Below are 12,153 nucleotides of genomic sequence, written 5' to 3' on the forward strand. Positions count from 1 at the left end.
TTTCTGAAGGAGCAAACTTTGAAGGTGATAAAATAAATTTGGATGAATAACATTTTTTTTTTGTTTTATGAATATAATCCTGATAATTTTTAAACAGAATGCACAATATTACTGTCGAATTCATAGAGAATTTGTCCACGTTAAAACAGCGTTACTGAGGGTTTACAAAGCAGAACCAAAAAAAGATGATTCATAGACGACAAATGACATTATAATCATACTATAACGGCATTCTAAACATCTCAAATTTACAATCAGGATGAGGCTTCTTTAAGCCAACTTTAAGCATATTTTACCAGCCGAATCTAGCCGAAGGTTAATAACGAATATTAACGAGATATTGACAACTGACAGCCGATAATTTAAGTTTCACATTGGTTTCACATTCCCTCGTGTTGTTTTCCCTATGTTCACTCTGCGCCTTCCTTCTAGTTTCCTCCCTGTGATAATTGTTTTCGGTGGTCAGCAGCCTTACTCCCAGCGATTAATAGTCGCTATCCAAAAAAGCCAATTAAAACTCAGTTGAAAAATTTAGGCCGATTCAGTTGGTACCACCACCTCGGTTTTGACTGAGCCGCGGACCAGGGACAACGTAGAAAATATATCAAGAAACGACTAGTGATTATTTTTGAAACGGTAGCCGAAGTAAGCCGATATCAGGCCGATGTTGCGTTCCGTATTTCAATAGAGGTGAAAGAAAGAGATGTCGCTCTATAAAATTGTATAAGATCTTGTGTTTTTTCTCGCTCTGACAAGGAAAAAATTGGTGTGCGTTCGAAGTACTAGCGAAGCTTGAAATAAGAAATCCGGTAATCATCAGTCCATATTATGTTTTTATTTTTTCAATGTTAGTAAAATATTAATTAAAATACTTATTAAACACTAGGTTAAAGTCATCACTCATGCCATTTTTTACTTATTATTCACAAAAACTTAACTTTGTAAACGTTAAAATATGAAATTAGGGGCTTTTGAACGCATTCAAACTAAAAATCAAAATACTCTGTGAACCTGTGAAAACACTCCCTCAGTGTTGCCATTAGCGTACATTTTACACATTTGACGTACTATTTTAGCCTCCCATGTGTAATGTGTATATAATTGGTCCATGTAATGTACCATTTAAACTTAACTTCCAATATCATGATTATCATGTGTAAAATCTTTGTTTATGGACTATTTTACGTATTTTTTTTGGAATCGCAGCAAAAAAATTATTAACCACAATTAGTTACGATTTTGATTTTCTTGTATGATTATTTTCTCAACCAATATGATTATTACATGATTACAATGAGTATAAGTATATCATACATAAAACTGCGGGGTACCTACTCTGAAGGTTTTAGGACATTGTAACACTTTTTAAAATGCTATAATAAATATAGGTACACACGGCAACGTTAAATGGTTGGCAGGGCACACTAACGTAGGTAGTGTATGTGTGTGTCGGCGACGTCGACGTAATTATTTAGTTCTGGGCAACCCACACACGGATATTGTAAGCATGTAGTTGTGCCAGTGACAATGATTCATTGTTTTTATGATATGAAGCAAAATTTTGCAATGCATTGTAATAGATTGAATGGCTCAGTTGGTATGATACAAGATTTACAATAATCGGTATGGTGGTTCAAATCCCTCTGAACTTACAAAATTCCTTTTTTGTTTTTTTTTTATAGATTTAATTTATTTTTAATATGGCTAATAATAGTATTGTAGTAAATACGAATAAAAGCAACACAGAAAGTAAATGAAACAAGTTATTAAGTGTTAAAATTACAAAATTTATTCTTGCCGTAACATAAACATTAACCCCCTTATTCATAGAAAAGTTACAATAATCAAAACTAAAGTCAAAGAACAAATTGTTCTTTGTCGGAGAGGGACAAAACAGTTTATTAGTTAAAACGTTCTGTAACTTCTCTATGAATAAGGGGGTAAGGATGTTACGTTTTTGTTGTTTTTCGTTTTAAAACATAGTTGTAGTTTATATTAATAAGGAAAAATTTCAATTAGCAGTTTTAAATCATAATAAACTACAGAAAAGGATGGACTGGCTGTTTTACTAAAGTAAATAGGCAAGTCATTAGTTATATGAATCAACATGTTAATTAGCTAGAAATAAGATAACTTATTCCAACCTCAGTAACAATAACATCATTAACACATGGCTTACCCATAATTGTAAATAATAATAAGTATTTAACAAAATAACTAAAATCTTATACAAATGAAAAAATAAAAATTACTGAGCTAACCCCAATAACTATAATTTTCATCACTTTTTCGCCATAATATCTTACCATCCATCCTTGTCTGACTTAAAGGTCTTTTCATCACTAAATATCACCACATTGTTGCACCAATCAAAGTTTAAAATAGTCAGTCGCAAAACGCACTCTGTTTCGACATCGTCGGATCTGATCGGTTAGAGCAATTTTCTTCGTCGGCTTCCGACACCGCAACCCAGCAGCACGCAAGTGAACCCGTACGGTTTGTAGGGATAGATTATGTGTTGTGGCCGTAGAACGGGTGCTGCAGAACGGATCAGCGCTATGTGCAGCTACGATATCTCGATGGCGTGGTGATGCATCCGTATAGACGACTACTGTCTACATGTCCCGAATCTGCGTATCGGTGAACCCATAATTGAACAGTTCTCCTCTGCAAACAAAAAAAAACAAATACTTAGCTTATACAAATACAAATATTCTAACAGTCAAATAAAATATTTACAATTCTATGTTACTTACCGTTAAACGTCTTGCGATTTCACTAATTTTAATGTTTTGTTCATATAAATACGATTATCTCCGCCTTTTTGAACATGGTTAAGTGACTTTCCATACTGACTGCGAAGAGTAATTAATTAAATTGACAAATCACAAAGTGAATCACTTTGCAGACGCAGAGGTGAATTGAAACTAAAACTAAAAACAAATTTCGTTTATTCATATTGTATGAGGGTAGAATGGTTTTAATTCTCAAATGAAGAACGAATCATATATTTTTGGCGAAGAGAAATAGTCGACAGCTATGCAGCTTGTAGTCATTTGTCAGTTTCAAATATATTAATTTTATACTCAACAGTGTTTAAATTAACGCAAAATTTGAATTAAGTTAAATAAAAATAACCATCCGTGGACTCGAACTCACGACCTATGTTTCATTAGTCCAACATTCTACCAATGAGCTATGAAGTGTTTAGACACAGGTAGTGAAATTTTGCTTCACATCAATTTTATAACTATTTCACTAACACTACCGGTTGATATTTTATGTCACAGCTGGTATACGGGCGTTTGCCTACGCGCAAACTCGTTTGTGCTGTTGTGTGTGTGTGTGTGTGGTTTGTTACTGGTGTGTAAACCGATTTCTGCGTTTATGCACACATAGACAACGTTAGTGTGCACATATACACTACGTTAGTGTGCCCTGCCGACTATTTGACGTTGCCGTGTGTACGTTTCTCACGACTAAAATCTATTAAAATATAGTACTTCTGCTGACGAGCAGGTGCGAAAGAGCTGGAAAAGCTAAATTGAGTGATTTTAGTAAAAAAACAGCTCATGTACGGTTTTAACCCTAAATGTACGTTTTCAGCGCTGGATATGTGCGTTTTGAGAACTCCGTTGCGGCAACACTGCACTCCCTCCACTTCATTCATACAACTTACAATAACAATGATAAAACAAAATTACAAATGGAATTTCCTTATTTAAATAGATATTTTAGCACTAAATACATAATAATATGACGTAAGTATAGTATTCTGATGGAGTGGTTAAGTTGCAGACTCAGATCGACTCGATTTATAAAATAGACCGATAAAATATTACGATAATTTGTTACAAAGTTATAGATATTAAACTATCAATCATTGTTTACAGAAAGAAGAAGAAGACGTTGCGTGTCACCGTATAGCCAAGGAAATATCTTGTGAAAGTTTTAACTCAAGGCGGAAATTTATTGAAAAAATACTCAACATAACCTACAATTACAGTGAAATACTGAAAATATCTTGTACCGTGATAATATTTCTGAATAATAAGTGCAAACCCATACTCTAAGATCGTGCTTTCAACCACATACTTAATACAATTCCATAATCATATCGAAATCCAAAAGTTCGTACCTAAGTCGTAAGTGATCATAGTTTAGGTGTGTACTTATTAGACTCATGCATTGTAAACTCTATAAACGATTACTCGTAATGTATTAATCATATTAAAAGTTGAATGCGGCTGTTTTATTTTTTATTCTTTATGTTTAAAGCAGTTCTAAGAAAAAGCAGTAATAACTAGTAATAGTTGTAACATTATGCATGGACCAAGTGTCTGCTTATGTAAAAACACAATGTTATCATGTAAGTAAACCCTGCTTTAAACATAAAAAATGTGTCTACCTAATCTTCATAAAGCAGATAATGCTAACACCCTGATTACACCACCAAGTAGAGCGGCCCGAGACAGTGTCCTCCGCTGAGCACTGTTAAATTGTGATCCACGGAATGGTTTAAGATAGTACTGTCTTGCCACTCTACTCAGTAGGTGATTACAAGGGTATTACATTGCAACAGGTAAAAGTAAGTATACAGGGCCTCAAGTCTGCTAAGGAATGAGGAAGATATGGTAGGTATCCATATATTAAAAGTACAACTTACAATGTTACCTACTTATACAATTTCTTCCATGTTGCAATGTTATCATTGCTGGACTCTTAAGAAGGAATACTTCCTATCAAGCCTTTATAAATCAATAGTATCATGAATGACCTCTTAGTCAAGTGCAACATCAACATTTAAATAATGAAATGAAACATGGTTTTTGCTGTATTTTGTGTTTATTAAGTATCATATATTAAATCACATCACAATTATTATCAGTGTTCTGAAATATCAAGCATAAGCTTCTCTTCTATTAGCTAAAAAACTGCTTTCTGATTATCTGAAATAAGATAGGAATATAGATTAATAGTAATTCTATAGGTTAGGATATAATAATAATATATTGTACAGTCAGCCAAAGAGATATGTATGCCACCCCAACGCAAGCCCTTAGATATTATGACAATTGATATGTAATATTTATGTAACATGAAAAATAAGGATAACTAATATTAAGGTAAGTAATACTTAAGTTAGTAAGTATTGATAAAATATTATTATTCCACCCATGAGGATTAAATTTTTGTTGCTGTGGTGGCATAAATATCTATTGCTGACTGTACTATCAAGGTATTGATACAACTTTATTTAGTAGATTTTCTATTCTATTCTATTCTGAGAGGTGGCGAAGCTCCTGTACGTGGCTCTCTTGAGTGGAACCTTTGTACATATCCCCTTAATTTTAGCTCAGCCAGCCTAGCTCTCGAGTAAAATGGAGCAGCAAGCCTGGGTGTTCCAATAGCTGAGATAGGCGTTCTGTTGGTCCAAGAATAGATAGTCTTGTTTCTGTAGTTACTGTAGTAGGTGGAGATTGAGCCAGCATAGGTATATTTTTTTAACTACAAAAGATACCCACCACAGCACTACAGTTTAATCCTAAGGTACTTAGAAAACAGATGAATCAAATAATATTTTATAGATATAGAATCTAGATAAGCAAGCCAAGTAAATTATTTTTCATACTGTCAGTGCATCATAAAATTAAAGTGTTTGTGCTAGGGTAGTATTTCATATCTTTTTTGCTACAAATAAATTGAAATCAGCTTAAGTGACTTACTCAGTAGCAGAATGATATGCCAATTTAGTTTCTTATGTAGGTATTAACTTCATAAGATCTTAATACAACTTGTTGTTAAGTAGGTACTTCACATAGGCACTTGAATATTTAGTCTTGGTTATAAATTCCAGTCTGGAGCCAGTTGCAACGCAGTAAAAACCTACAAATACCAAAATTCTGGTTAGTAGATATCATGGGGTTTAGGTTACAGACATTATGATAGTATAGGAAGGTTTATCTTATTATTATTATTATTAGTAGGTATATATTGTTAGCCACTGGACTTAGCTGGAGCGAGACCAGACATAGGTGGTTTAAACATAGATAGGTGGCAGATTTTATGACACCTCTGGGGTGCCATAGGACTACAACAATGGTAAAAGAAGGTTTGTCTTTGTTTTGAAGGATATTTCCTTTAAGGCTTCTTCTTCATGCCTTAAGAACATGAGAGTTAAGGCGGTCATCCATTGGCGAGGCGACGGTATAGATTGTTGGCTTGTCGAATCTCGTTGGTGATCCATTAGCGAACCAAACAGTCTACTCTCATCATTGGCAAAGTCGTGGCGTGCTTTTTGTAACATCGTTGGAGGTTTTTTAGACCGCGGACTTAGAGGTTATTGGAGGTTTTGCTCGCGAATGGATCACCGCCTTTAGTTGAAGAAACTTTTACATGTACCTCTATTATGTTCGTGGATACTCACCTTATTTGTTACGCTCAAATCAGCTAGTTTCATGAAGCTAAAGTCTTTAATCAAATTGTCCGTCAACTCCTTTAAATATGCTTTAAATATCCAGGGAGACTGGTTTGCAATCCTCACGTATACTCAGTTACTACTTTCACATCACTTTGTAGGTGTAATTACAGGCTCTTTTTCTTACAAAAATAGGAAAAATTAGCCATTGTAATGGCTTTGCGTTGCAAGAATAGGAACTTTTTTCAAAGAGGCGTTGAGTCGCAACTTTGACATATAATCTACTCTGTGTGATGAGCTCATGATGAGCTCGTGGTGCGAATTTCTAGCTTAGTAACGCTATAATTTTCACTGAACGGTTTGCGTGACGTCATAACACAATGAGCCGCAAAAATGTGCGGTGGGAGTACGAAATCAGCGATCTTGTTGAAATCGATTCAGCCACTCATCGCTGGGAGTAAGGCTGCAGTGATTCAGTGATGGATGTGATGAACAATCTCATTAACATACAGCTGATAGCTCGAATTGATGCCAATAGAGTGCGACGTAGGAGAAAGGTGTACCGGCGAAGAAAAGACCCTTTTACTCTGGACGACATTGAGTTTAAAAAAAGATATCGATTTAACAAAGATACTGTACGGCGTATTACCCATTTAGTTCGCCATGAAATTACGCGAGGGCCAAGAGGGTTGGCAGTATCCCCTGAGCTACAGGTGCTGACAGCATTGCGGTGCTGGGCGAGGAATGAGGTTAGTAGAGAAAGTGTGTTTCCATCTGAGTGAGGATGTGAATGATGTAATTATGCTGACCATTTCTGCCTCTTTATTTTCCTTGCCTCACAAAAGAAAATCTCACTATAAGGCGATAGGTATTACATAGAGGACATCTCGTGTGAAGAAAAGCCATGTACACCCTGTACAGAGTTCATATTTTAATGTAATAATTGTATACGTATTTCACCCACAATAACAAATTTTTTATTTAAATAATTTCAGGTTCAGGATGACAGTGGTGAGCTTCATGGCATAAGCCAAGCTACTGTATGCCGCATTTGCGCTAGAGTAGCAAGAGCTCTTGCCCGATTAAGTGACCAGTTCATTGCCATGCCCAACACGCTGCAGGAACAAGAGCAGGTGATGAGGGAGTTCCGAGCAATCAGGAACTTCCCAAATGTAATTGGGGCAATAGATTGCACACACATCAAAATTAAAAAAACTGGTGGAGATATGGCACAATACTACATCAATAGGAAGGGATATTACTCATTGAATGTTCAGGTGACTAAAATTCAGTATACCTTACTACTGTTTTAATAATTATTTGTGGAATGTACCTACCCATTTTGTTTTCACTGAGCCTTTGTCTTGTGCTAATCAAGTTTGGGGCAACCACTCTTTTAATATTGTCTCATGTAACTCATAATCAATAGTAATGTGACTTAATAAAAAAAAAACAGTAATATGTCTTTCTACTTTCAGGTTGTGTGTGATGCCAGGCTGCGGATCATGGATATTGTGGCTAGATGGAGAGGGAGTACGCATGATGCCCGAATCTTCAATGAGTCCAGCATCAAAGATCGCTTTGAGCATAATGCTATGAATGGCAGATTACTTGGAGATTCGGGCTATGCTTGTACTCCTTATCTGTTCACGCCTGTGCCCAATCCACGCACACCACAAGAAGAAAGATATAATGAGGCACAAATCGCAACAAGAAACACCGTAGAAAGGTGTTTCGGGGTGTGGAAACAGAGATTCCGATGCCTCCTACATGGACTACCTATTTCATTGCAAAATGGAAAAGTGGTCATCATGGCACTTGCAGTACTGCATAATATTGCCATAGATATGGCTGATCATGTTGGTAAGTGTTACTAAGTTTTTTAAGGGGCTAACAGAAAATAAACTAATGTAATTATGGGAGTTTTTTATTTTTTTCAATCTAAATTATAACTAGCTATTAAATTATTAATTAAGTTTACTAAAATCACAGAATAATCACATATAATTGTTGTATAAATAATCAGTCTTATAAATAATTCTTAATTAATTATAATTTTTAATTACAATCTTCCTCTGTTGCCGTCTTCAAATCTGGAAAAGAATTATTCATTTAAATATGCCTTGTATTTTCAGATATCATGGATAACATTGAGGCAGGCAGAAACAACCCAGAGGAGAGAAATGAAAATGATCGAAACATAGCTGGAAATATTGCAAGACAAAATTTCATAAGAAATAATTTTAGATAATAAACAAAAATTTGTACATACCTAAAGAACCACATTTTTTTTCCCAAAAAATTTCTTGTAAGTGGAGAATCCTAGATCTCTTTTCCTCATTTTTTAATTGCATCGCAATTAATGTCTCCATAGGCTTATTTAGATCTATCTGTAAATAATAATACATATTATTAATACATCTTCATCATTCTAACAAAAAATGCAAATGGTACCTGTATAATATCAAAAAATACACTTACATTTTCATTGTCCTCATTCAATTTATTTTGCCGTTTCCTCTTACTACCCTTTGAGCGTTTGGGGTTAGGTTGTTTGGGGGTAGGCGCTGTGTGTGTAGTCTCCGGCTGTGGGTGGCTCTCAGTGAGGGGTAGCTGGGTGGACAATAAGGTGTCCATTTCTATATTGTCATTATTCTGTAAGGAGCAAACAGTTGGGTAATCTTATAAATACATTTTTCACAATGAGATGAATGCAATAAGATTTTAAAGTAAATATGTATACATACTTCTACAGCTTCAGGAGACACCACATAAATTACTTCTATAAGCGGAGATGGTGCCTTTGCTGGTGTCTCTGCAGGTATATTAGCCTGAAAAAGAACACTAAATATTAATGTATGTTAATTTCCTAACTATTTCAGTGGTCTCTGTTGTGTGCAACTTAATATCTGCAAGTCAAAACATGCATGACACCACTATTTCTTTAAAAAGGCATTTCTTACTCTGACTGAGTCGCTGTCAAATTCATTTGAGTCGACAACAAACTCATTTGGCAGCCAGCTCAGTATCTCATCATCGTCGTGGTTGACTGGTGACTGGCTGCCACCCCCAGTTTTCATAATCGATTTTCTTTCTTTGGATAGCTCTTTTTTCTTGTCCATTTTTATCATAGACCACTGGGTCTTTAAATTCTTTACAGTACGTGGTAGCCCAGTGCTGTTCACTTCATTGAATCTGTAAAATATACATACTTATAAATCTCAGGCTCATTAGGGTTTTCTATTACATATCTCATAAAGATTTTCTAAATTATTAAAGAGTACTTCCGTGACATACACATTCCACATGTAGATACTTACGTAGAACAAAGTTTGTTCCAGGCATCGGTTTTCTTTTTATTGGTGTTGGCATCCGTGTTTTTATTTTCGATGACTGATACCTGCTCCTTCACCAACGTCTTCAATAGCTCCTATAATAAAGAATAACAGGCTGTGACATCTCAACTGTTGGTAAACACAAATTTATTGAAATGAGTACGTAATAAACCAATCCCGTAAGTAGTAGAAAGAGTTCGTACCTTTTCTTCGGTAAGCCAGTTTGCGCTCCTACTTTTCTTTACAAGTGGCTTCGGTATTCCTTCCATTTTTCTAATGATAGTCGGGAGTCGGGGCTCAGATAATGAACGAAGGCACAGCACTGAACAAGGCGATAAATCTATTTAATCTATAATAATTTGTAAGGAAACTGACCAAAACAAAAATAAGTAATGAAATATGAAATGAATGTCAATGTCACTATCAACTGTCAAATGCCAATTGTAATGCAGAAAAATTAAATATCCATAGCCTTAGAGCGAACCACAATAAAAAACGGCTTTTCAATTATACAGCATTACAAAAAAAACAAAATATATTGTCTCTGGTGCAATGAAATGCGACGTTGCCGCTCATTCGTATTGTAATCTGTATAACAACGGTGTATTAGTTAAAACAGGATTTTTAGATGTCTATGAATCACCTTCACTTACAACACTCTTTTATCCTTAAAGAGTGTCGGAACTAAAATGCACATCAAATGTTTCTTAACTATTTTCTATGAATTTGACTGTTAGTCTATGACAGAATGTATATCCTCTAATATCTCTCATGGCACGCGGGCCACTGATAAAGGCTCGGCGGGCCACATGCGGCCCGCGGGCCGCAGTTTGAGTATAGCTGCTCTAGACTCTCTCTCTCTAGCTGTCAGATGCTGTCAAAAGTTCCAAATAATGTTCTGTGTTGCGAGCTGTGAATTTTGTTTTTGTTTGCGTGTGTATTTCAATTAAATTTTGCAAACATGACTGAATCAGACGGGGAAATAGAATATTTAGACGAAGATGCCGACATCGTGGAGAAGTGCATTCAAACCGCGCTCCCGGTGGTCCCTGAAGTGGTGTTAAAGCCGGCACTTGAAAAGCTAACCTCTATCCCGGATGCTACAGCAAAACCATTGCTCGTTGAGCGGTCCTCGAAGAAAAAGCGTGTGTATGATAATGCCGGATCCGATTACGATCCTTCTGAGGACTTAAGGCCGGCGAAGAGACCCAACAGATCCCGCCAAAGCCTTAATAAGTCCGGCGGAAACAAATCTCTTCAGGCCACCACACCGAAGGCTCAGCAACCAAAACAAGCCACCTCGATATCCGAGCCTAATGCTATTGAGCCGAAAGACATAGAGTCACGGAGAAAACTTGACATAAAGATCCCGGATTACGAGGATCCATTGTGTTTGCCGGTCAAGTTGGTTAAACATGATGGTGCAGACGTGAGAATGCTTAGAACCTGGAATAAGTTGTGTCTGGACCGCCTAAAGGTTGCTGATGAGGGCCTGAGCCCCAAGTCTGGGGAGGCGGTCGGGTCAAGGAGGTCTATTGTGCTGAGACATGTGAAGCATAGTCAGACTGGTGTGTATTTTTGGTCTGTTTGTTATTTAATAGTTTTAGTTACTTGCTATTTATCCACCTTAATCTTAAACCTTTCCTTCATTGGAAGAGGACCTGTGCCACAGATAATACAGCCAACTTTAGGTTATGTCAGAATTAAAAGTGAAGAAGTGAAGATGACAACAAAACTCATTTCTTTTCATAAAATCATTACAGGTAAACTAGAGCTAACAGTCTGGAACAAGACATCGGTGGAGAACAGTGAGGGGGAGAAGAACTCGGAGGTATTCCAGGCTGTGCTGCCGAGGTTCCGCGAGAAGACGGTGCTAGACTTCACCATGCCACCTGCCAAGAAGAAACAGGCAAGTATCATACCTTCTAAAGTGCCTTCCTAAACTTGGACCATTTCCCATCACCCAGGTTCAGGATGACAGTGGTGAGCTTCATGGCATAAGCCAAGCTACTGTATGCCGCATTTGCGCTAGAGTAGCAAGAGCTCTTGCCCGATTAAGTGACCAGTTCATTGCCATGCCCAACACGCTGCAGGAACAAGAGCAGGTGATGAGGGAGTTCCGAGCAATCAGGAACTTCCCAAATGTAATTGGGGCAATAGATTGCACACACATCAAAATTAAAAAAACTGGTGGAGATATGGCACAATACTACATCAATAGGAAGGGATATTACTCATTGAATGTTCAGGTGACTAAAATTCAGTATACCTTACTACTGTTTTAATAATTATTTGTGGAATGTACCTACCCATTTTGTTTTCACTGAGCCTTTGTCTTGTGCTAATCAAGTTTGGGGCAACCACTCTTTTAATATTGTCTCATGTAACTCATAATCAATA

At 36.4% G+C, this 12,153-nt stretch overlaps 2 protein-coding genes and 2 long non-coding RNA genes across 5 annotated transcripts; 2 read left to right on the top strand and 2 right to left on the bottom strand.

The window, feature by feature from the left end:
- The first annotated feature begins 3,469 nt into the window (after nt 1-3,469).
- Nucleotides 3,470-4,242, top strand: LOC125490881. Its single transcript, XR_007267948.1, has 2 exons — nt 3,470-3,761; nt 3,894-4,242. It is a non-coding gene; the product is annotated as an uncharacterized LOC125490881 (long non-coding RNA).
- A 584-nt stretch (nt 4,243-4,826) lies between these two features.
- LOC125490880 lies at nt 4,827-6,891 on the bottom strand. Of its 2 annotated transcripts, XR_007267947.1 has the most exons (3): nt 6,428-6,891; nt 5,727-5,886; nt 4,827-4,949 (listed from the first exon to the last, which is right to left on the bottom strand). It is a non-coding gene; the product is annotated as an uncharacterized LOC125490880 (long non-coding RNA). The 2 variants fall into 2 exon arrangements; XR_007267946.1 differs by having other exon boundaries at nt 5,727-6,891.
- A 1,585-nt stretch (nt 6,892-8,476) lies between these two features.
- Nucleotides 8,477-10,054, bottom strand: LOC125490845. The gene is made up of 7 exons (XM_048631206.1): nt 9,957-10,054; nt 9,739-9,848; nt 9,382-9,613; nt 9,166-9,249; nt 8,900-9,073; nt 8,691-8,808; nt 8,477-8,511 (listed from the first exon to the last, which is right to left on the bottom strand). The coding sequence occupies exons 1-7, from the start codon at nt 10,020-10,022 to the stop codon at nt 8,477-8,479; spliced, it is 819 nt and encodes a 272-aa protein (XP_048487163.1). The 5' UTR covers nt 10,023-10,054.
- A 572-nt stretch (nt 10,055-10,626) lies between these two features.
- LOC125488593 lies at nt 10,627-11,695 on the top strand. Its single transcript, XM_048631207.1, has 2 exons — nt 10,627-11,321; nt 11,517-11,695. Exons 1-2 carry the CDS (start codon nt 10,715-10,717, stop codon nt 11,693-11,695), a joined length of 786 nt encoding a protein of 261 aa, XP_048487164.1. The 5' UTR covers nt 10,627-10,714.
- The last annotated feature ends 458 nt before the right edge of the window (nt 11,696-12,153 follow it).

This window comes from Plutella xylostella, chromosome 28 (genome assembly GCF_932276165.1).
Source record: "Plutella xylostella chromosome 28, ilPluXylo3.1, whole genome shotgun sequence".
Taxonomy (NCBI): domain Eukaryota; kingdom Metazoa; phylum Arthropoda; class Insecta; order Lepidoptera; family Plutellidae; genus Plutella; species Plutella xylostella.